We start from the raw sequence: 26,386 nt of genomic DNA, 5'->3' as shown, positions 1-26,386 counted from the left end.
ACTGTCTACTTGAAATGTAACGAATTTAGTGAATCTAATGGTCCGTTTGTGATCTTTGTTGCGTTGTGGTCTGTGTTCCTTTGTGTTGATTGGTAATCCCAACGGCTTCTAATTTTAGCAGCTTGTTTTCTATAGCCTTGATTCGCATTGCGTTGTGGTCTGCCGTTCTCGAGTTTGAATGGTTGCTTGTACCGTCCTATTTCCTCCACCGTGGCGGTTAGTGTTGATTGGTGATTGGTGATTTGGTTGATTTGGTGCTTTGATTGGGCACCTCCTCCAATCCAATTGATGTGTCCGTTTGAATGACGCTTTCCTGCTTCTCTTATGAGTTCCTCGTCTGGTCGCTTTTGCAGCTCTAAGCTCTGTAGTTCTGACGTTCTCTCGCTCTTAGTGGCTGGTAGATGGGGTCAGGTCCAGGAGATTACTTGCCTCAGCTAGTTCTCTGCTCGTTCTCTGTTGACCTTGTTCTATTGTACCTAGCAGACCTTGAGTTCATTTTGAATTGTGATGGTACATGGAATAAGGCGCATTCCGGACCAAACTTACACTACGTCGTGCCCGTCTGCTTTCCGCTTCTTTTTTATCTGTTTGCTATGTTTCTTTTCATGAGCAACCGCTAATATCTGTCTTCTCATTGCCTGAAACCCTAATATAACCTTTCAATCTGCTGTTTCCTCCCCGTACCACTCTCCCCAATTGGTAGTTTGATTAGTTGTTTCGATTAACCACATAAATGACCTTCTATCCACAGCTTCCAGATCTATTGGAATCAGTATGAGTTTAGTATCATCAACTTCATGGCCGGAAAGTCTGTCGGTCTAGGTTTGATCAGGACTGTCTCACCAAACGCTGGAATCTGAACTTCGGATTGCTTAGCAATAAGGAATGGTTGCTTCAAACGTCACATTAGTGTGCGCTTCCCAATTAGTTTGTTGCTCGCACATTTCCGGCTCCATGGAAAAACGTCAGAGTTTCACAGGTTACGGGCGATGGGCTCGCAAAAGAAAGGATGTTTGCTAAGGGAAACTTTCAATTATACAAGAAGTCCCATCATATTACAGACTAAAGCTAAGCATTTGCTGTCCCTATATGAGCTTATCGACAAACGGTTTCCTGGACGTTAGGAAAACCTTGATTAAAGCCTACCTAGCTAGACACTTAAGCCACCAGTGCCACCAACCAAGAGGCCTCGTGTTGAAGTTCTTCTCCCGCTTTATCTTCCAAGTCACCTTGCTGTGGGAATAACCACCTTTCTCAGGAAATGCCCAGTTGTCTTCCACAATAATTAGTTTGAGCAAGCCAGCAATTTTTACACATACAACCGATCACGTGCTCTCAGCGCTAGTCAATGGCATAACACAGTTGTGATCCACTCAAATCATTCTTGATTACATTGCTTAATCCAGAGTGGGCAGATTCCCGGCGTTCGTTGATGCGATTCTAATTTGTAAAAAACGCTCAACCCTTTATCCTTAGAGAATATTGACTACAAAAGCAGGCGTACCCTGAAACTGGCTTGACCTACGCCAAGTTATCTGCAAAGCCGTCCTGGTTTATCACTTGTTGATGAAGCCCGCTCGGTAAACATTCCATCTTTTACATCCACAATCGATGAAAGCTGATGAACTGTGAAGGTCCCAGGGACTATCCTTCTTGCTCTTCTAATCAAATATCTCAATCAAATCTAACGGTTTAGGTTTTTCGTGCAACAGATTTGGAGTATCCTTCTGTTTCTTGTACTTTAACTATGACACTGAACATGTATGTATGTATGAATGTTGCCATCTGTTGTGTTTTCAGATAACCATTCATCATTCAAGTGATGTCAGCGTAGACTGTGGAGCAGAGAAGTGTCGTACACCTGGACTGCACAAATATTCCACCATTCTCCGAACATGTTAGTTATAGAAAACATACAAATGTCAGCAGGCATGCAAGCCCGGCGTCTTCCTTCATTCTTTCAATTTACACTGATCGATGAGGTCTCAGAGTGACACTTTTGGATAAGGATCAGATCTAGCTAGTGGGACTTGTAGTTCATATTCACACTGAAATCATTTAGGGAGGAAATATATGAGAGATCACAAATATGCTTGTTAAAACGTGCAATGTATCAAAACTGCAGCTGGACACTGTACTCGATGATCCTAGACGTCAAGAGCCCGTATTCTAGCTGGAAGCTTTTATGGAGCTTGAAAATTTATGAGCGGTAGTAACCTTGTCCAATACGTCTATCGGAAGTTCCCTCTTTAAAAGGTATGCATAGCTCCATGCTTTACCTAAACACTGTATCGGTCCAAGCAAAACTTGCAAACCTTATATCTTGATGCGTGTAATTCTTAAATCCCAACTCAACAACGTTTGATATAATTTGTGGTTAAACGGAATTCTGAGTGCACATGTATCACGTCTCCAGAAGTGATCCAAATCTTATCTTCGTTCCGGTGGCTAGCTGCCAGGTTGCCCAAGCCCAGACAGGGGAAGTCGAGAGGTAGATGTCGGGTTCGAACCACAGACCTTTCGGTCAGTAACTTCGCGATCTAACCATTTGAGCCATCTCGCCTAGGTCTTACTTTAGAAAGTAGACAATTCAGGTTGTCCAACGTTTCAGCGACTTTTGCCATGGCATGGAAATTTTGGTTTGTGGGGTATCACGGCTCATCGAACTTGAAAGGTAATTTTTTTTGATCGACCTCAAGATTTTAGCGTGAACCTTAGTGTGAATATCGGGCATTGCGATGGTGCTGTAGCAAGTTCATCAACTTACAAAATCACCTCCACCGAGCCGTGTACTTTAATCAGACAAAACCTATTTAAATGCCCGTAAATCAATAAGGTTTTCAAGCTGCTAGAAACAAGCAGGAGGTATTGGTTATCCTAATTTCTGGTTTCCAAAATCCTGTCAATACATCCGAATTGACTTTCTGGTACATGGACGGGTTTTATCGGAGAGTCCACCAACTTCGTGCTTGCTGACCTTTCTCACTGGCACAAAAATCCACCGCATTGAGGACTTTGAGCACTACGCGCTTTTAATTTCACGTTACTTCTCAACTATCATCAAACGAAATCACACGAACAGAACATCTCCCTGATTGATTACGAAACCGCATTGAGACTTTGAGCACTACGCGCTTTTAATTTCACGTTACTTCTCAACTATCATCAAACGAAATCACACGAACAGAACATCTCCCTGATTGATTACGAATAACTTGTGTCACTGAGAAAAATAAAAGTATCGGTTTACCTTCCAACATCCGTGTAGTTGCCACTTCCTCCGAAATGACTGAGGTCCAACACGGCCAAGCATGTGTACCGGGTAGCATCTGATGGGCGCAATTCGTGTATCGTGAGGCGTGACACCGTAATCACAGGATCTCCAGTATCGTCTTTTCGCACATTGACAGCCAGCTCAAATCGATCCAACTGGTTTTGTTTCAGCTGTCCAGTATTCATATCACCCGGCATCGAAGATAGCGTGGGATTGCGTGTAGAATGTTTTTCCGTACCCGGTCCAGCAATCGACGGTAGGAGACGATCACCTTGAGCAATCATTATTCCCAACTGAGGTTGTACCTCCTCCAACGTTAAGTGTTGCAATGCCTCCCTTATTCGTTGATCAAAAGTAAAAGCCTTGGAATCAGTGAGGATATTTGTACCCATTCCACCTCGATACCATAACAATTGTGGGCTTGGTTTCCCCCTGGCCTGACATTCAAGAACCAACTGACCACCTTCCAGTGTTACTGGCCGTACCTTTCCAAACTGGGTTCCTGAGATTTGCTGGGGTTTGCCAAATGAATTTGCACGAGACTGCATATAGAACCGTGGGGTTTCGGTGTATGTTGTGTAACCGTTTGCACTCCGAACAGCTCTTTTCTTAAATGCGTACTGCTGTTGGTCATGAGTCTGTGGCACTGGGACTTCTTTTGGACTTCCTGGCAACATACGAGGTGGAGTGAAGACGATGCCGCGTATCGCTTGTAATTGAACCAGTACCGGGGACTCAACTACTCCGCTTTCAGAAGACGGTGGGTCTTGGATACTCGTCTCCAGAGACCATGTAGGATTCGGCGCCTCAGCTTTGCAAAGATAAATCCCAGAATGTCGGGAGTCAACTCGGTCCATCTGCAAGATCTGGGATAGGTGGAGATGAAAATAACAGAAACAAGTCATTTTTACATAGTTTAAGACGAGGAGTACGCATCGCCGTTCGTGTTTGGTATGCTTTCCACGTCAGACCAAAAAACCGTTTCCTCATTCCTGACATAAATTACTACACTTCTACCTTAGCTGACAAACAGCTGACAAACAGTGTGTAGGTATGTATTTATATGAATTGCATGGCCTTGGCACTTCCGGGGAAAATACTGGAAACAGAGCCTCATAGACAAACGAACGCGCGTTTATAACGCATATTTTTGACCATGTGGGTGCAATCTGTTTCCACGGAGACATGAATGGACGTACCCAATTAACGTTATTAGACTGATTTACGTGAAATATCACGTAATACTTGTTTTCATTAACTGGAACGTGGATCTGTCGCTTTCTGCGTCGATTTTTTAGCTGTCCTCAGTTGATGGCACTTAAGTGGAATAATGTTGTTCGCGAGCAGGCTAATCGATAAATGTAGATAAGTCACTTAAATCACATCTGACGTAAACCGTTTCCTAGTTCAACTTTACTCCTAGTGCCAACTAACTTCCACTCAACAGTCACTTTTCAGTCATACTGAATTGTTTTGGTTCCATGTGGTTTCGTTTTAACTGGCGCCTTCCTCTCTCAATGTTTCCTTTCGGAGAATATACCCCAAAACTATTAACCCAAATCAGCATGTTTTTACGAATGTACACTATGGAAAGCTCGGAGATTGTGCATCACTACCGTCGCTGTATAAGACCGAATGTGCATGTTTGCAAAAGTCACATGGAAAGCCGCATTTCAGGAGGCGTTGGCCGATGAGGCCGAACTGGAAGCACTGCTGCGCTTACTACGGTCACAAAGTACTCCCGGATGGTTGCCTGGATTTAGCAGGAGCAGACTAACTTGGCAAACGTTTTTTGGTATCAGACGATTCTCCCAGGGTAGTTGCTGTACAGTTCGATTGTTGCCGCTGATAGCCCGGTTTAGTGAACGGCTGGCACACAGTGGATGCTATGCCGAAATGCATGAACTGCACTTTAACTTGATTGAGATATCGGAGAGCTGTAGCATTATCAAAAAAACGATCAGGGTTTCCAACTCGTCTTATCATGCCTTGGTTGAGTTGATGAAGCGGACCTTCAGAAGGCTCTCACTCCACTCATACACTTCTCTCTGCATCGCACTACACGCCTGTTTGTTGACTTGAAGGGTGTTTCGCCTTCTCTTTTTACACGGAGCCTTCGCTTGGGGTCTTCCGTGGCCTTTGTGATGTATTGATCCTTCGAGCCGTGGTAATTATGCGGTCAGCCTCGAAAGGGCGCTTGTTTGTGTTATGTGAAATCCTGATGGCGCACAGAGAAGTCTTGGTTGAAGATGCATTCAGCCATGTTTTACCACACAGTACAGTCGTGCTGGAAAGAGTTTGCCGACGTTCGAAACGGTAGTGCTTGTGTAACTTAGGAAATGGAAAGAAGATAGTTTGACACCGAAGAGCTGCAGATGTCCCAAGTAGACCCAAACGGATTGAGTGGCAGTGATTGTCACGTGAGACATTTGGTTGCGTTGATTGCCGTGATCAACTTCACGCCCATTAGCTATTCTCCCAAACATACATATCCTCATTTTGTTAAAACATAAATATTCAAGGATCTTCTATGAGCGCAAGCACCCTTTTTTTTCTTTCCGATGTACCCTTCTGGGTGGGTGGCTGCATCGTATCAGGTGCTAAATTTAATGAAAATACCAATAACTTTCTGATCGTAGTCAGCACGGAAATAAGTAGCTAGGTGGAGACCCGATCCAAATTTCACTCCTCGCGAACAAATTGTTACGAGCAGTTAGGAAGTGTGGCACGTATGTTCAAATTTTATACGTGGATTCAAAGTATTCATATATGCACGAACTTCTACGAAAACCATTAGCCTATGAAAACCATTGCAAACTGACTTCTTCCTTCTTGATAGCAGCATTGGAAGGTGAGTAGAAATCAGTTTGAATCTGCAATAACGGCTGTAAATTATTCAGCAAAACGTTTTGTCGCAGACAAATAGTTTCAAAGTATACCTATCAGGGTAATAGCAGTCACCGAGGAATCCAATTTGCGGTTCGGGTTTGTGAGGAATTTCACAAAAAACAACTTCTGTCACACTCGAAAGAGCTCCTCTACGTGGTTCATTGGTCCTTGGTCCTATTTCGCGCACCCTTAAATTTGTTGAGCGGGGACATTATTTTGCTATCAGCTTTGGAATCTCCGGCTTGACTTGCGTCAATCATCAGGCTAAGCCATAGCTAGTTCACAGGATACCACCTGAACAACAAGGTACTGTTCACCACCGGCTGCCTTATGACCTTATCGAGAAACCAGAAATGAATTAACTGTAAAGCATGAACGTACGTATTAGCTTCTTGTGATAAGTACAGAAAGTCCCATGCATAGGGCTGGGACGAATCAGAATCAGAAAGTAGCAACAGATAAACGCACGGAACAGAGATAGCACGACATAATGTCAAATATAAGGATTCCTCAGAATGGCTGTGAGGGCGACAATTGTCAGTAGCCAATACGACCTCAAATATAAACTGAAGGACAAGTAATGCAAAACAAGGCTTAGTGTATGGACTGAAAACCCTTCGGTTCAATGATATTTCACCAACTGAAGTAAGGTTTTTGTCGGTCTTCCCCAATGAATTCACAAAGGAGCTGTTGCCAAAACATATTCTTGCCAAATCTGTTTGGAAGAACAGTCCGTTATTGTTGCCGATGTTTCGCCCCCATACCATCATCATTTATTTGAAACCCTTGTTGCAAATGAAAGAATGGAAGAGGGATGGAAAGGGATACAGTGCTATCTTGCGAAAAGCAATCCAAGGCGTCCACGCCTAGAGACACTTATTCAGCAAACGTGAATACAAACTGACAACAAGAACGTCACCGGCATCCATTAGCAGTCGTATATTGAAGCGCCTCTAACCAAGCGAAGTGGGGATCACGGAATCTCCATCCTGAATGGTGAGTGGCACCGACAGCACCCCAAACATTTCATACTCCATTACCCTCCCAACAGTTAACCACCTCTCTGCTTCCGCCACTCTGAATTGGTTTGCTGGTTTGCGTTTTTAATTTCTTCAACTAGGTCAGATACCCTGATGACATAATGATTAACTAAACCCACTACGTGCCTTAAGCACATCCTCAGCTACAAGCTTCGTCGTTTTGAAGGTTTCTCCAATCAGGATATCTCCATCAACAAATATCTAGATATGGCTCCGCTCACCAAACTCAAATGGTCCCACTTACCTAAAAAACTTGTAGTGGATTTCGACGCCTTGCTTTTCATATTGTGACCGAGACCTCTTTCTGTTTTGCACTACCGGTCACTCATCAAGGTCATATATATCTCTTACAATCATTGTGTGTCCGTACATATAACCGCCAGTTTGTAGTGTTTTTTTTATACCCCACTTGGCTGTTTTTCTAACTGGTCCCACTTCCCCGCGTAATAATGTCACATTTTGTTCGCTAGTGTAAAATCTCTATTAACTTACATTTTGGAGTCAAGTGAAACTTTTTCATTGTTTACATGTGAAACCGTTAAATATAAATATGCTGAAAATCCACCATTCGGTACACGAATCTTGGACCGAACTGAATTGACCTACAAACACAAGCAACATGCGACGAATGAATCCCACATGTCCACTAGATCACACCAAAATCAGACAATATCACCTCAACTTCAGCTTTTGTCGTCTGATTGCGCAACTCAGCAAAAAAGCAGTGGCCATAGAGACAAACTGGACTATCGAAATTCTTTTCATAGTTTATTTTGCAGTATAGTTCACCAGAAAGCAGATAACTGACACAGACAGTTTCACTGTTATCCACCGACGACAGATTGTCGTTAACATCCTGCTGCGCATTAGAATCTAGCTGAAGTCTGCCAATGTGGAGGATGAATTTATCCAAGCGGAAGGAGAAGTCAGATTGCTAGGCAGCTTTCCAACCGGCGCACATGATTTGGAATGATTTAGTTATGCGAATTAACCCGTCATTCTAGTTTGCATTATCCAGCTGAACACACGGGAGACAAATCACTAACGAAAAGCTTTAGTTGGTGCTGCTTCTAACGGAGAGGTTGCAAAACAGAGCAGCATGTCATCAATTCACTTGAACCAATCACTGGCTCCAACTGGAGCAAAGGATGTAGGAAATTAGTGTTACTAAAACAACCCAGTTTTCCACATAAATAAAACAAACTTTCAATATATTGTAACTTATTTCCACTAACATTTTGTTAAGGTGATTCGTCGTTGATTTGTAACTCAAATAACAGTTTTATTGTAGTTTGCTTTTACCAGTGATTCCGAACAAGCCGGTGGGACGATAGATCACTTTTCAGATTTGTGACTTACCCACACGCTAGTGCATTCACTCTATTAACTCATTGTTGATAGCTAAAATTGCAGCCGAGGTTGACTTGGAGTAAAACAGTCAAAACCGACCGGTAGTACACAGCTAAGGCCTGAAATTAAAGAAGATATTGTGCTAATATTGGAAAGATAGTCATAAAAATTCTGGTTTCTTCATACAGGAAAACAAGGTAAGCCATTTTGCTTGAATCCTGCCCAGGTAGGTATACTGCATCACCATCCGACGTCAATCACGGTATTATTGGAAATCAGATGAGTCATGTCATGGCTACTCACCCTGCTATGCAGGAAATATCACAAAGCTTAGTTCTAAACTGCAGTTATCTGTTTTTTGGGTGTCCACCATCTGGACCAAATAGCTCATACAGCTTTGAACTTCGGTTTTTGACGAGAAATTCTTTTTTGATGGCCGTTACTGGGAGCAGCATACCACATGCGAAACTAATTTCAAATGGAAAGGAATGTGAGTGACAGCGAAATCTGCGGCAGTCTGACTTTGTGAACTTTGAAAGACGTTGCGGTCGATTTTGAGGAACAAATTTGAACCAGTGAGTGAGCAACTGAATGGAGGAAGTTTGAACAAAATTATTCATCGGGGCTGAATAAATGGAAGTAACTGACGATGTCAATCATTGGCCTGTGGTCACTGAGCAAAGAATAATACACAAATCGGATGCGGGTGAACAGCTGATGAACTATTTCTGCTTGTTCACTGGTAAGAGGGGTTAGAAAAGCTTGGTTCTGACGACCCCTAGTTATGCAGTCACTATTTGTCCCTGTTAACTGACTAGTTAATAAAACCATATGCTAAGGTTGGGTCTTTTTTTCCAACACATACATAGAATTTCATGTTGAACATTTGTCTGAAGTGCAGACCTATTATGTACCGGAAGAGATTTTTAGTCAGATGCTGCATGTTTCAGCCTCACCAATAAAAATTACCAGACGTCAATTGAGGTCCGCTGAGGGATCAGCCCAAACTTCGGCTACTTACAAATTTACAACTGCTCATCACAGTAATCCCCAGTTTGTGTTCTTGTGCTTTCTGGTATATGTTCACTGATGTGAACGCAATAAAAGACCTATGGAGCTTTTAGTCCGTCAGAATTGTATGCTCTGTGCGGTGTTCGTCATTTAGGGCAGTCTTCAGGCTGTTTGTTTCTCACAATGCTAGATCTTCTTAAAGCACACACAACTGCACGCCAGATTGTTCCAAAGGCAAGACTCAGCTGGATCTCTGGTTTGTGATAATCGCCAACCGCATGTACTGCATAAACGTCAACTCATGTTTTGGTTAGTCTGATATTCGAGTCCCAAGGATGGCGAAAGTATTTGTGCGCCTTCACGGGGTTTTCAAAACATTTATGATGAGTTTGGATATTCTTCATCGTCAATCAGGTTGTCTGTCAAAAACCCGATTTTCGTGACTTCTCGATGAACTATTCCAGATAATCTTTCCTCTGAAACATATCCCTGATATTGGTATTATTCAGAGTGAAACCCTATGTATCAGAATTTTAGAGTACACATGACGGGTTGAACGTGAATTCCGCTACCATTCAAAATAGGTCGATCCACACAAAAACCTTATTTGTTTACTTGAAGACAGTCCAGAGGTGTTCCAGCAATTTCTGTACCTTTAAATTGATGGTCGATTTTAACACAGCCACAAACAATGTGACGGGTCACTTAGAAGTGTGAAGCTGAAGATCACAAAAGTGTCATCAAATACATAAAGGACGTGGAAGCCTATCCATCGCACATTCTTGTAGTTGCCATTGTGAGGTCAGTGAGCCTGTGATTGCACAAGAGCACGATGAATATGATGCGTCTGATTTCTAGATATTACGATTCCCGGCAGCGTGATAAACGAGCATGTGTTTTTTAAGATCTTATTTGCCTTCTGGAAGACGGCATAGAATCTCGATATGTTGAGTGATCGATACGTTGGTGTACAAAGTGAACACATCGCAGGTGAATAAGGTCAGATTTTCCTGCAAGATAGCTAACGTCTCCAGAACATTCTCCAGCGACCGAACAATTCAACTTGAGAACCTCTTGGATTCGCATAGCGTTTTCTCAATAAGAATGAACCGAAATGAAGCTAATGTGAAAAACACGGCCTATTAGAACTCTATTCCTACAACATACGACGCGGACATTCTTGTTTGTCTCCCTCAGGGACATATGTTTTCTACAACAGGTTTTCTTCATTCAGGACATCTTCCTTCTTGGTTACATAACATTCGAGGACTAGTGTTTACTGCCGGCATATTGCTGTTCATGTAATAGGGGATTGCACAAGGTGCAGCTTCACCGGAGAAGGTCATCTGATTGATTTTGTGCAATAAAACCCATCCTCCGCTCAATTCTCTTGGGGTAAAATGACGTGCTGTAATTAAGGTGCTTCAAAACGCGTTTTATGATTGATGGGATGCCGTCAGCTCCCACCGGGATCATGAAGCTTAATCAGAAACATCGTCTTTTATCTACTCACTCACATGGAGCTATCTGATGGCAAAATCGAAGTCTGAGTGGTGAGTTTCGGATGTGGGTATGCGTTTTGCCTGCACATGTTCACTAGTAGTATAAAGATCTAACTTAGCCACGATCCACTACAGGTGGTTGGGTAAATGCAATCATTGCTTAGCTGATCAATCTCTCTCCTGAATGACTGATTTTTAGATAATCCCGGTCATTAAAATATTCCGTTCCTTTATTATATGGTTCGTTATATTTTCTCCTTGTTGAGTGCCATCTCCTACTCAAATGGATCATAGCTACGAACAATAATAATTGTTCACCCTTTCGGTGCCTACCTGCTATGGCACACGAAGTTGGCACGAGTGCAGGGATACTACCAGGTTGCCAAGCCAAACATCTCATCAGCCACAGTGGGGAAATAAACACTCAATACAGTTGCATTAGGGTTAAATAAGTAATGTTTTGAACATTGTTGCATATGGTTGCATTTGGATGGCCAGAAAAATGCCCCCAACACTTCGTGTAGCTCACGGGCCTTCTGAAGTGATGCAAGCATATTTTACACAAAGTCATAAATTAACTATTATTCTTCAAAAATAGAACATGAACGATCGGATCTGATAGTCTGTGACCAATGGCCCCTAGGCCCATTTCTCGATGATCCTGGAGACAATACAGGATTTTGCCGCATTCGATTTTGATTTTTCTCACCAAATCGCAAGTACAATAAAGGACTCGTTAAGGTGAAAGGAGTCCTTTACAAAGTAGATAAGAACAAGCCAAAAAGTACAAATGACGTTGAGAAAAACGTCATTCAAGCCACCGATGTACTAGTTGAAATAGTTCTAATTTAGAGGCATTCAATAAAACTTATATCGGCTGAAAAATTATCAGACAAATTCCAAGAATTTCTACAAACTTTTTACTTCACTTTGTTCTATTCTAAAAATTACCCTCAAAGAGAGGCCGTTGTACAGAAAACGTGGAACGATTCCTTCTTGCATGATATTATTAAGCTCTAAGGAATTTCTGTTCAAATCTGAACTTTATCATTTCATCTAGGTATGTTATAAAGATGTTCGCTGAGATTGCTCTGATGCGGTCAGATATAACATTGCCACACAAAACAGAGGAGTGAAATGGAGGTAAAGCAACAAATCCGGTATAACATAACTTATGAGCCAATTGGAAGGAACCAAAAAAGAGGAAAACTGAAAAGAAACTTCACGCATTACTTACGTTTTCAATACTTTAATAGGGTTCATGAACAACAAATAGGGTGATATTTTTCGGCTTAATGCAGACAATTTTACAAGGCAAGATTGCCTGTTTTATCAACAGATGGATTTAAAACGTTTTGGACCCGATCAAAAGGTAGCAAGCAACCGCAACACGCACTCTCCTGCTGTCACCAGGGTGCCTCTCTTTGGAAGTGTGATGGGATTGAGGAAGTTTGAGGGTCCACTAGTATCTGTTCGAAACCATTTGCATAAGGAAACCAAGTCCGCACAACAGGAGTTCGTGACAGGTTCGTGCCCCAAAACAAAGTTAAACTAGAAACCATCAACGAGTAGCAACCCACAGACCCCGATAGTTTCGAACTTGTGACCTTCCGGTCGGTCTTTGAATGCTTGAAAATTTGGCTAGCAGTTGATCAGCAAATTTATTAGCTCTTCTTTTAGCCAGAACTTAGCGCTTTTTATCTTTTAAATCGCTAAAATTACATCGCGTATCATCAAAAAAAGGATTAATTCTCCATTGGAAATGACCGAATCCCCTCACATCACCATCAACAATAAATAGCTCAGAGGACAACTAGCTCCGTAAGATGAGTAGCAGGTACACCTGGGAAATCGTCAATAGAGGAAGCAGCTAACACGTGAACACGTGTTAGTAAGGTGATTGAGGAATGAGTGGTGCTAGCTAGAGCTAATCACACTACTGACCAGCCATTCAAGGCCAAAAGTTCAAGTGTTCTACCACTGGCCGGAAGGTCGTGGATTAGAACCTCTCCGAGTTTCGTGAGGTTCGCAATGCTGCTGATTCTCACTAAGGATGAAACAGCTGTGCATTCACTCTCGGCACTTCAGTATAGATTGGCTTCACTAACAAGACGATATCTCTTCCCACATAACCGCCAAGGTCCTGTCCACCAGGTGAATCTGGTTATCCAAATTGAAGATCGGGACAGAATGGAAGACTCTTGCGTGTGGGACACATGCTCTTGATCGCTGGGAGCTTTCAAAAACATCAAGCCATCTGGAGCGATGCAGTGTTTGCCGAAAAATCTCTGCATCTGTCCTATGACAGAACGCTAAGACACAGCAGAATACATGTCAGACAAGGCCCACATAATAAAGCAGTTTCAATGTTCCATGGGATTCGCAGTGCTCGCTGCGATACGTGCCACTGAGGCTAGAAGTTATGGGATCAGGATGCATCCCATTTCTGACTAACTTCTCGATTATATTACGGAAATTGGACCGAAGGAAGGGCTGAGAGTGAGCATGTTATGATCAATCGCTACACCGAAAATGTAGTCAACGGTACTTGAGCACACAAAAAAGTACGTCAAATAATGCATTCAACCAACTATTCATTCAACATACAGCTTACTGAAAAGGACTTTAAAAAGTGCTCAGGAGGATGCAGCTAAAAGTAGGTTTCAGCAGAGAATGACCAATCCACATGAACAGACGTAGATCACCGTTCTTCCTGCTGTGTAGTCCACAGGTAACCCGAAATTAGCTATGAGAACAAACGGTTATCAAGCCTGTATCGCATACGCCGGTTAGTCACGATTGTTGTGCTACCGCAACGGAAGTATTGCGACAAAAAGCCTAGTTTGTAGGATAAATTGTAGATCAGGAGTCAATCTGGTGTTGACAGATGGAATTAAGAAATGTCTTCGACAAATAAACCATGAGGCCGACCACTTCGAGTAGTGCGACTATTTGCAACGCAGAATGGGTTCCTAAATTCGGAAACGTACCATAACAATATTCTGTGTACTAAAACAAAAGTTTCACTGCAAAATATGATAATCAATGGATCAGCATACAACCGACTTCAAAGTTCCGCCTATTTGAACGCAGCTTGAGTGGCGACATTAGCTCTACGTAGCACGACTTAAAGTGGTCGAGAAGGATCATAGCGTAAACATAGATTCAGCCCCTTATTATGAACCCTCATCGTGAGAACAATGGGAGTTCAGCCTGAATCTCTATCACCTCAAAATGCTTTTACCTACTGCTTATAAAAACTTATGTTGACGATATGTATTTCTCCTATTCTGTTCACCTCAGAAGCTTTTAGCTCGTAACAAAACATGGGCAGCTAAGTTCTACCCTCAAATAGTACCAATGAAGTTAGGTTAATTTGTGTGAGGCCACTATGGTGGTTGTGGGGAAGAGTAAAACAAACTGCATTTATGATATGCATGAAAATTCAAAATTTATATTTTTTAACGGATAATTGAGTCCAGTGGAAAGCATGTTTGCTATAAGTTGATGATATCTGGATTTTGGTTTATCAGTTGGTTTTACTGTTTCACTTTTTTTGTGAGATAAACATCATGACATTCGGAATTATGGTTTTTGGGCACACATCGTTGTCCTGAGTACAATTCATTCTCATCTCCTCACACGGTCATGAGCACTCGTGACCAGGGCTACAAGCATTCGATCATAGTTTTGTCTGACAGATGTCTGAGTGGAGATGATGTAATGGTAAGGGCGATTGGGGCAAATACGGTCGCTTCGGTGTAGTACGATTTTGATATTCCCGTTTAAATTTCATAAGAACTCTACGGGATTTGCCAGCCAACCATCATTGATTTTCTATAATATCCAGTTGTTCGAATAGCGATGCAATATTTGTTTTGCAACCTGAAAAAAAACGAAAATCCACGTTTGGATTTCAGATATTGTAAACTTAGTCTTGCCTCTGAGTTTGTGATTTTTACCGACAACTCTTTCGGTGCCAAAATTAGGCCAAAGAAAGTTTGTAAATCACAAAGGTGGCAATATATTTCGCCTAGAACGTCATCAAATAGAGTTAACGTATTCAGTAAATGAACTTAAAGTGTATATTAGGCAGTCTGTTACAATAATAACTTGTAATCTGGTAAAATATAATAATATACATTTAGATTTTCAGAATATTTGCCAAATGGGGCGTATTCTTATCTACAAGTCTTGTGGTTTCTAGGTTCTTCCTGTATACTCATGTACCGATGTCATCGCCCTAACCCAAAGAATTACGAAGCAAGCCCGGCGTAGACGTGTTGTTTCTCTACAAATTGTCTTTTCGTGACAGTTTTTCATTCGTTACGAAATCTCGATATCCTTGCACGTTTCTTCTGAATATCTAGGATTATTCTTATTGCACTGTACAGAATTCTTCATTTCCTGTTATTGAAACTGCCCCCCTCAGACGCTCAATAAAATGATTATTGCTGAACTCAAGTAATTTTCACCGAAACGAACAAGTTCACTCTGCGATGCATCTCTATTTTCTTCATGACCAAACAGGGTATTAACTTAACGTGGTGTTTGAGTGTTGCCTCATGTAGGTATTCAAAATATCAAGGTGTATTCTTGGACATCGTGATTTGTAATATGTCGTATCAGTAAAGAGTTCCGGCTGAAACATCAAGTGAATGACTGTACTCCATCAATTTCGCCCTAGTTCGTGTTCAAGCAGGGATGATCGAGAACCGGAGGCTATGCCCGACTACTAAGCCTCAAAGAGCGCTAAACTGCTAATGACCCTCAAATATTTTTCAGCGACCCCATAAGTAGTGTGAACGAAAACATTGTTCGACGTCTCGAATTTCACACCAACCGAAACAACGAGCAGCGCGTTTGGAGCACATTTACCCAAAGAATAGTATAAGCATAATCAGAAACCAAATTTACGGATTGGTATTTAGATACGACCAACCTTTGTGTACTGCATCTACCCAAAAAGAATCAATAATGGTTAAATCTTCGGTGAGCTGTTCAGGGTCATCCATCAACCTCATCAATAGTGTTGTGTCAAGAAATGTGTGAACGTTTTAATAACTTCGTGTCACAGGAACAATAGAGCGATTTCTGGCCTTAATTTCGGTCCCAGACAAGGTAGCAAATAACTAGCCAATTGCGGATGACGTTGGAAAGGCAAGCGAACTAGCTTGCTACTTCAAATATGCCTTATTCTGACGAACGCACAAGTTTTCTGGCACAATCCATTAAAGAATGAGATGTTCCAGTTCCATAGTAACGTTTTCATATTTGCTGCTATTTTATCAATACCAGAGCTACCACATTTCACGAATTTTTCGGCATGTGTCCTTTTTGTTTTTATTCAAAATAATCTCATTTTTCTAACAAACGTCATATGTTATTTATGCAAGTCAACTGACGACCAGTCACGGTTGATGCATCCAGAGGGAAAATCCAGTGCCCCACAAGCTAAGATGCACCTTGTCAATCATATGATTTTTGCTTGATTTCTCCGTTTGGTCACATGGAAATTCCAGTTCGAGTCAACACCACCAGGGAATACGGTTGTCATAGATCGCTTTTAATGCAAAATGTGAGCGTATGCCACTTAGAAGCGCATTCGTGGAATGTTTTGGTGTTCATGTAGAAATTACTAGAAGAATATCACAAATAAGAGATTCAGCTGGGTTTTACTTGAGCCTCCCGTCAAAACCAAATTGGTTTGCGAATGGGTGTTTTCGCGAAAACAATATACACTTTGCTCATCGTTCTTCCGTGGTTAATTGTGGGCTGGATTAATAGCGTTCGGCAGCTGGTAAAAATTATGCCTTGTAAAAGCCCATGGAATAGTTTCTAAGAAGATTCCCTGTGTGTGCGATTTGTAAAGAATGACCGCAACACAAATGCAAAAAGGAAGGTATGATGAAGCATTTATCGGGATGATGGGTTTTTGACCGATGGTCCGTATTTCCTACTCAACTCTTACTTTTCGCTGAACTTTATATAGGCGTAGACGAGCTGAATGTAGCCCAAATTCCTCACATAAATTTCCTAAATATATAAAAAGATGTCCATTTTCAGCTTGTTTTCTTTGATAAAAGCTCGAAAGACGTAAAATATGAAACCGTCGAAGAAGTGATGCTCTGTCTTGATCTTAGTATAAACCGGGGAATGCAATTTATTCTCCCCACATTAAAATAGACAATGTTCACTCAGCCAACCTCCATATACACGCCCAAAAATTTCCCTGAACAAACACATCTGTTTCACTCATCTGTTCCAAGCTGAGTATGGATTTTTTGGTTGCATTGATTGCCAGAAAAATCCGAAAAAAAACACTTCAAAATTCGTAGCATTATCAAAGCTGTTGGACTGCCCTGGTTACTTTGTCAACTCAGTCTTTTTTTCGTGGTTGTAAACGTAACAGAAAGTAAAACAGTTTGTTGGTAAAGTCACCGTGTCCTCTCTCTTATTCACCTGAGAACGTGCCTGTTCATTTTGCCTCTCAAGCTAATAGGATCATCTGAATTTTCAAATTACACTAACGTATTGGTAAATGTAAAAACCCACAGTTGTTTGGAAGTGACAAACATCCTGAGTGCATGGTCTTAAGTTCTAAATGTAACCTTTCTCAATCCGGATATTGGTCAAGCATAGAATATGGTCGCATTCACCTCCCTAGTGACCCAGTGATAGGCAGCAAACTTCTATCTCAGCAAGGTTGGAGTTTGTAAAACATTTTTGTGCCACATCATCGTTACTAAGTGGTCATACATTCCTATTGTCAGTTTATCATAGTTTCTGATAACTACCAATTTGAAATAGTTGTGCTGTGAGAAGCAACAGTAAAATAAAGTGGGGACAGTGAGACTGACTGTAAGGCTTCTTATAACCGGTTCAAAGTCTAACCATTACCATGGTGATTGTACCGTATGAAGGCGAATGTGATAAATAGTAAATTAGAATAGAGGTTGAACTCACGCGTTATTCAGCAACCCATGCTTGGTGATCTATACGCTATGTGTTATCTGTATACGGTTTGGAATCGCCAGTGCTGGTGACTTGCCGGTACTTACTTGATCAATTATGCATTGAAATCAGAACCTAGTGGAACTTATACCCACGTCACTTGAAAAGCAGGCGTACCTTTTCGACAGAAAAGTATCCCAGGGACGAAATGAACTACTTATTCTTCCACTTAGTCAAGGACGTACACTACGGCTATATCCTAACATAGAAATCCAGAAAACCCTAGATACGTTTAAAAATCTATCGGACAGAAGGGCTTTGAACAGTTACCCCACGTGCAGTTATTCATTGGTTATCGAAACTATCAACTGAAATTCTTGAGAAGATTTTGAGGTGAATTCAGCGCAGGAACTATCAGTGGGTTTGAGACAGCAGCACTTGGTAAATCACTCTGAGAAGGCAACGAAATGGTTTGTTGCTTGCCTGCCAATATTGTGTTGACAAAGCTACAATTAGTTTGCTAGTATGGCCTGATAAACCGCAAATGATATTAACCACAAGGAGTATACCTGCAGTGGACAATCATAACCAACGAAATGGATCAAATGGTTAGAGTGCGAATTTACTGACCAGAAGGTCCATGGTTCGAACCCGACCTCTACCTCTCGACTTCTCCTCTCCAGGCTTGGGCGACCTGGCCCAGCCCTGTAGCACCGAAAGGGTGCTACAGCTGAACGATTTTTTACAGTTTTTTTCACTTTCCTACTTCTAAAGCATTAAAAGTGCACTCAACGAAACCTGCAGGTTTGAGCCGTATTTCCTAAAACGTGAGCTATGTTGTCGTTTCAGAAGTAAAGGTTGTGGGTCTTGAAGGCGATTTTTCGGGGACTGTGTTGCGGAATACCAATAAAATTGTTTACAGATATCTCAGTTGTCCATTTTTATCACCATGACGAAAATGCTCCTTGTGAGAGCTACATACAATATCCGATAATTGTCTGAGTTTCACACCCAAGTTTTGACTGTTATGTTTGATTCACTGGACGTCCATGAATTTAGAAAGTTTTAAAAACGGACCAGCTGGATTGACAATGGGGAAACTCGAACGGGATCAACAACCAACTCAGAAGGCCCCGCCCCAAAATCTAACCACAATGTCTAGTCTAGCCGCATTGTAGATTTCCAACTGAAATTGAGAAGATGCTTTAAAGAAATCAGAGTTTAGATAAAACAACCGAGTTTCAACTCGGAATCGATGCATTAGCTCGGATGATTGTAAAATTCTCCAAAAGAGTTACACTGGATTTGGACTGTAACTGACTCATTTGTAGTTATATTTTGCCCATACACTGTGTATATTATAATATTGACTGTAGCTCAGTTTAGTGCTCTCTCATCATTATGATGAGAGGTGTAAGGTCCAATCTGTATCATTCCAGCGTCAGAATTACGCTGTAAAAATAATCTTGGAGTTTTAAGTTTTCAATAGATTCACGTCTGCTAAAAAATTATTGACCGGCCTGTTATCTGTCTAGTACCAAATCCTTATGGAAGTATTAGCATCCATTTGTCTTGACACTATATGTGACCAGAAAAGTTGAGGTAACATGCAATTTAACGCTTCAGTGGTGGTCAAACACACCCTGCTTTTTCAGTCTGATTGCGAAACCTCATTCAGTGTGACAGTGATTGCAACAGACAACTTATTCTAAAAATCGATTTATTGTGAAATATTGTTGAAAATGAACAACTCTCCTCGGATACACCTCATGAAAACTACCCGCTCACATAAACTTGAGGTTAACTCTTTCCTTCCCTAAAGGACACTGGTTTAAATCAGAACAAACGACTTTCTTTCCCTCTAAGTTTTCGTACCTTGCAGCAAATCGGGTTGATTCAGTTAAACCTGAGGTAAATAAGTGTGAGAGAACGTGACGGTGTCACAAAAAGATAACGTTACTGAGTGAATATAGAATACACGAAGGGTGAGAATGAAGCACAGTCAACTCGCAGTATAAATGCGTCTGTAAGACTCTAATGGGTGAGTTTTCAGTTCGTTAACCGGTTACCTGTACACAACTGCTGGAAAAACGAATAAACGAGCATAAAGACAATCGATCAAAAGTTACTGCATAAAACAAATATATGATGATGAATACTGTGAAACAAGCCGTGAAGTTAGGAAGGGCAGAAAGCGAAGTTAGGAGGCGTAGAATCTCAGAAGATTGTTGTTTTAGCTGGTAAATTACAGCTTTCAGAACCCATAGGATGCAAGCAAACAAGGATGATGTTATAAGCAAAACCAGATTAATTTTTCAATATCTCGCTGCAGCTAAACGAATTTTTTTTGGACTACTGACCATTCAGGCTTTTCGTTCTCCATGACAACCAGGGAACTTCTTTGCGAGGAGTGAATCCAACGCGAAGGACAGACGCAACAGTAAGGTTAGTGATGACGTTGAGGGTGGCGTAGAGCAGTCTTGCTTCCCTATATGAGCTGGCTTGAAGGACCACCCCGCCAGCAGGCCTTGGGATGGTCCACAAGGATGATAAATCACAAAGCGTTTCTGATTTTGTCGAAATTCTCGTGACGTAAGTGAAACGGCGAACTTAAGTAAATAGATTGAAAGCAAGCACTAGTGGTATGAAACGACTCTCGGGTTGCCTGTTTTTTTTTATTGAAGATCAAGCGATCGCCAAAAAGAAACTCATTTTTCAGGGTATATTCTGACTATGTGAGATAACTCTAAATGGTCCCAGTACTCTACTTTATTGGTAATCTTTACCCTCAGCAGGATTGCACATACTGTCTTCATTGCCGTCTGATAAATCAAAGTATCGATCGGTGATTACCGTCAATTTTGTGTTTACTTGGGAATGGAGAGTCCAAGCACATGCTCGTAGTGGTATGTCTACCTAGATAAAAGCAAAACAAAATTTGATTACCTGCCCATTGTCCATTATCCGAATTCCCAACTCTCCTGGATCCACCGAGACAGGACGGCCATGAAGCATGTCGTAACGTCTGCTCGGCTGGAGAAATTCCGTTGTCTTAGCAACTCGGGCAAGATCTCCGTTGATTGATGAATACTGTGGACTAAACATGTCGTTCAAACTCGGTTCAGTATACGACAGCTGCGTCTGACCCAGTTCTTTTCCATTCAGAGCCAAAGCGGGTGCAATCAGCTGACGTCCTTGAAAGTACCAGGTTAAATGCACTTCCCCCACTGGGTTGTTCTGATTGATGCGACACGTGATTTCTCCTTGCCGCCCCTCTTCGAGTGCGACGAATACCGGAGGACCAGCAACGACTGCTGCCCCAGAATCTTCCGGGTTGCTCGGTGGTAGTGGATTATAGTCGGCCAACAGTCTTGGACGTTGGTCAAGCATGACCACCGCTGGTATAATGGATGAATCCATGTTTCCTTTGCGGCATGTGTACCCACCAGTGTCCGTCAACTCAAAATGTTGGATCACCAGCATCGTTACCTGAAGTGTCACACAAACATTTGACTGATTTTAAAGCTAAGACAGATGCAAACCAAAGGGACTAAATTAGCACGACGTGTTTTATCCTCACTGATAACGATACGATAACACAAAAGCACATGGTGATAGATACACTGATATGCATAATGATGTAAGTTTACCTAATAACACATTCCTCCGGTATATATACGCACACATATGTATAGTATAGTCAGACATAACAGAATAACTACCCGTAGTGTGGTTTGGCTGATTATTTTCGTGAATACTGCACTGCACAAAAAAGCACGTAATATGTTTTCATAAAGAAAACTACTCACAAGGTTGCTGAAAACTCTTCGACAGCCCACGACCGGTTTCGCCCTTCTTGGAGCTCATCAGGTAGGTACAGTCCTCGAGTTTCCGTCAACTTTATGTTCCACTTGAACCCAAATTAAACTGTTTTCGAGAAATACACTCATTTGCAAATCAACAAGAAGGGCGAAACCGGTCGTGGGCTGTCGAAGAGTTTTCAGCAACCTTGTGAGTAGTTTTCTTTATGAAAATGCGCTGCGATATCCCGAATATCGTGCCAACTGAAACATGAGGCGCCCTGTGTGTAGCACATCCAGTTGTAGAATATCATAAACGAGAGATTCAGTTGAGTCTCTCATGAAAACCAAATTGATTTGCAAATGAGTGTATTTCTCGGGCACGTATATCAACTCACACACTCCTGTGTTGAATTTTTAGAGTAGCCGACAATACCTATCTCTTGGGTATGAATCGATTCCCGTCTATAGGTCACAAACTTTAAATTTAAAGGTCTCTTCTTACCATCTCTTGCCCCAGAACGCGATGTGCCCAAGAGATGTGTTATCTGAACTTTTCCTAGATTAATGTCTTGTATTTCAGTCCTCTTATACAAGGGACTGACGGAAAAATTGCTACACGATATCACCACTCATAGAAGGGTCAAAATAGATATTATATTGCTTTTTATATAGAGATATGGTGTTCTTATTGGAGCTTTACCAAGTTTCCATTATCTTCCTCAGTACTGACTGTTGTTAGTACAAGCTGGTAGATTTTCAGCCTGCTTACACAATCTATGCTTCATTTTACAATTCAAACCAGAATTTCACTCAAATGGTTGCAAGCCGTTCGGGGAACGCTTAGCCTTTTCAATTACATTCTCTTTCATCGTTTGTGCTGGTTTGTTTCTATACGTTACTCTTTACTATCACAATGCCTAGGGTACCATGGAAAGAATCGAATTTACTGGCCTACGGAGAAACAACAGAATGCTCAATCTATGTCCAAAATTAAGTGTTCCGGTATGCTTTGTATCAGTTTGAATGAGAATGAAGCTCTGAATAGCGCTAACCTAAGCAGGCAGCATTTCCTCGATTTGTGTTAATCACATGTGAAAATCTTGTTCCGGCTTAGCAGGTCTTGCTGAACATTTGCGTGTGCTTTTGTTTAACTGATATGTAATAGTTCGTGATTAAACCATCGAAATTTTCGTAGGGATAACAGCGAGTAAAGTGTTTTTGTTAGTAACTGACAGATAAGCTTCACAGCTGCACAGTAGCGAAGGGAAAAGAAAAGGAAAAACCCTACCCTTGAAAACTATGCAATAGCTGTAATCCACCCCCAAGCTGCTTCGTGTATCCAACCACCACGAACTTCCAGTCGAGGGTCTAAAACTGTTTGCGAAAAGAAGGCGCTTGCCAACTTTTCTGTGAAAAAAAACAGGAATTATATCGTTGTCTTTTGTTGTCGCTACGATCAAGTCCTTGGTCCATCAGATAGATCACTCACGAAGCCCGTCACAGTTTCTGTAAACGTAGGTATCGATAACCTCTAAGTGTCGCTTGTCTACACTCTTTAATTTATCGTCAAGGCATACTAGACTATTTGTTTGATTAAAAGACCGAAAATGAATGAAGAATAAATCAGTATTTTGGATTTATCCTACAATGAAGTTCCGTGGCCGTAAGACGTTTTGTCTGTGATTGCTATCCTGGTTTTATTTGCCTTAACGTGAAAGCTGCGTACACTCACCAAGTGATTGGGTGAGCGGAAATCTGGAATGGAATAAGCTGCATGCTCATTCTTATGGAGCGGATTTGCGAAATGATTGGTGAGCTCCTTGCCCCGCGGGTCAAACCACGTTAGTTGCTCGTGATCGTGCCCACTGGAACTACCGGGCATACAGCAGGTCAAGGTGATCCGCCCTCCTTCGGTCACCAAACGACGATGGCTGCCACCCACAATAGATGCGGTGTTCGGTGCGGAGCAGAATGCTTGCAACTGAGTTGTTGAGAGTGCTGAACCCGCCCGGATGCACTCCAACACAAACAGAGTAACTAGGTGAGAAAAACATTTGATCATGATGTCGCGAAGGGTGAGCTGAAATAAGAAAGGAAAACAAAATGTAAACTGACTTAAATACTTCCTAACGAATTACAAACTGCATCAACTTTCTCAGGTACACGGAAAATCGAATCTGAGTTGTTTGACATCAAATCATTCAAGTCGCCATTGACTGGACGGTTCGTCAGCTAAAAAGAACTCCCAGGAAAAGCGGAAGTAACAATTTTTTTGTTCTTGTTTAGATTAATTATTCTCAAACTTCAAATGGTGAAGATGTGTGCAATGTGGTTCTTTCTCCGTGCCTGATTCAGAGTGTCGAAAACCTTGATGTGAACCTGGCAGAAAATGATAAAGGATGCTACGAAAAGTTTGAGCGCTATTGCTGCTACTTGCCTTTCAAGATGAGGTTCAAGTAACTCCCCCTGTGCTTTGTATAAATGGTATGGTGGCTGACCTATGTTTTTTAAAGTCTATGCTGTCAGTTTCCATCAAAGTTCGCCATTGCTGCTACTTGCCTTTCAAAATGAGGTTCAAGTAACTCCCCCTTTGCTTTGTATGAATGGTATGGTGGCTGACCTATGTTTTTAAAGTCTATGCTGTCAGTTTCCATCCATGTTGCTTGACTGGGTGTTGGAGGTGTAGGTAGCTCAGATTTTCTTTAGGCAAGCCTTAGGTCTCCTCGCATGCCCCATTTCTTTCTTCCCTCTATTATTTAAACAGAGTGTATGGCACTGAGGGACCAATGTTCTCATCTGATGCTACTTTCAATGGTCAAGATGATACGTAATTGGGATGTTGTGAAATCTCCCATAATCGTTCAGTATAATTGTTTGCCTCTTTCACTATTCCTGGTAAACAGACTGAAAACGGGGAATGTAATGAACGTGTTGTAAAGTTTCTGAGTTGCATTGTGCATCACGTACATTATTGTGCAATGTATCTACCAAGTCCAGTTTTCACAGTTTTGCTTTCTGTAGCAGCATACTGGATTTTTACGCAAACCGACGATCAAATACCAACATACCAGAAGTATTTGCTGTCCAAACAAAACTCTGCATCGGCCTGTCAAATGGCAGCAATATGCTTTTCATCCATATAGCTTTCAGCATGCCTCAGTTTTTGCCTGTCCTAGTTTGATACCAAAGCCACCTACCTGTACTTACAGCCCATCGTATCGTTCTAATGAGCTGTGATCGATTAGGCTTTCTGTTGACCGCACAAGATGCAGCTCATGCGTGAGTTGATACAGGCCAATCAGAATAGACCTAAATTCCGATCGATCACAGATCTGTTGATCTCGACTGAGATCCAAAGGACCGCATAGAAATGCCGCTGGGAACGTGAAACAGTGGTTACAAAGGAGTGGTCAATTCTGTTAGTACTGGAATATGACCACTCTACTGCCTAAATAAGTGTCCTTTTGTATATTTCGTCCGAACATCAGTTAGTTACCACAAAATTTAGGGCCATCATTTTGAGCTTCCGTCTCAACATCCTAAAGCCGGTTTTATCCATCTTATTCTGTCATATCTGGAAACTCGGTGATAATGAGAGACGATCTTTATTACACATGGAAATGAACGATATTCGGTCCTAATAACTCTCTTTTGGATGGTCTACTTTGAATTGGAATTACTCTCAGTCGTAATGGTTTTCCGTAGTGCGACAAGATGCACAGTCTCAATGAAGATAATGAAAGTCCTTCCGCTGTATCGATTGTTTGACCCGCATCACGCCTAATAATTAAGTGATTAGACCCAACAAGCCAAATTAAGATCAAAAAAATTTAGCCGAAAATCACCAAAATGTTGTAGCACTAGTGGACTAAATCAGAGGAATTTTTCGCCCAATTATCTAGGGGGTTATTAGACAGAAAACCCAGACACACTCCAAAGACATTCCTTTACTGATGGATGCCGTAGTATTAGTAGTGGTCGGAGAACTGAACCACCTCCTCGTGGTGCCGACCAGTAGTGGTCAACTGAACCACCTCCTCGTGGTGCCGACCGGGTAGCCTGGACGTCAGTCTGGGTGAGCTAAGAGTTCAGCAACTCCAGACAGACACAACCACCCCGTTTGGTTTCAATGTGCTGGTTACTTTCGACAATGTATACTACGAATCATCTGGCGCCTCCGCACCAGTTCCAACCAGTACACAGGAGAGACTCGTTGTGTTCACGTGTGAGGAATGTGGCAAGTGCTGCAAATCGAAAGCTGGCTTGGTAGCCCATCATCGAGTTCACCACAATGAAAGTGTTCGTGCGAACACGGTCGCCCAATTGGCCTGCGCTGATTGTTCCCGCCTTTTTCCGACAAAGATTGGCCTGAGTCAACACCGCCGGCACGCACACCCCACCCAGCATAATGCAGATAAGCTTGGCCGAGTGAAGTATTCCGGTACCCGCTGGTCCCAGCAAGAGTCACAATCGCTCTTACGCCTGGCTAACAATTTATATCCATCTTGCGGCACGCAAACCGAGCTGTTCACGAGATTGGAGCAGTATTTTCCTGGCCGATCG

At 41.9% G+C, this 26,386-nt stretch overlaps 1 protein-coding gene across 1 annotated transcript in view; it reads right to left on the bottom strand.

Moving 5' to 3' along the window:
• Nucleotides 1–26,386, bottom strand: part of T265_07964 (hypothetical protein) — a gene marked incomplete at both ends in the record, with an annotated part of 48,996 nt that overhangs the window by 19,727 nt on the left and 2,883 nt on the right. The window contains 5 exons of the mRNA XM_009173635.1: nucleotides 3,251–4,140; nucleotides 20,967–21,509; nucleotides 23,556–23,903; nucleotides 25,819–25,882; nucleotides 26,007–26,271. Coding sequence (XP_009171899.1) covers nucleotides 3,251–4,140; nucleotides 20,967–21,509; nucleotides 23,556–23,903; nucleotides 25,819–25,882; nucleotides 26,007–26,271 — 2,110 coding nt within the window. The remainder of the gene's footprint in view (nucleotides 1–3,250; nucleotides 4,141–20,966; nucleotides 21,510–23,555; nucleotides 23,904–25,818; nucleotides 25,883–26,006; nucleotides 26,272–26,386) is intronic.

This window comes from Opisthorchis viverrini (assembly GCF_000715545.1).
Source record: "Opisthorchis viverrini unplaced genomic scaffold opera_v5_196, whole genome shotgun sequence".
Taxonomy (NCBI): Eukaryota; Metazoa; Platyhelminthes; class Trematoda; order Opisthorchiida; family Opisthorchiidae; genus Opisthorchis; species Opisthorchis viverrini.
Note: the sequence above shows the minus strand (reverse complement) of the source record. Positions and strands in the feature narration are given on the sequence as shown.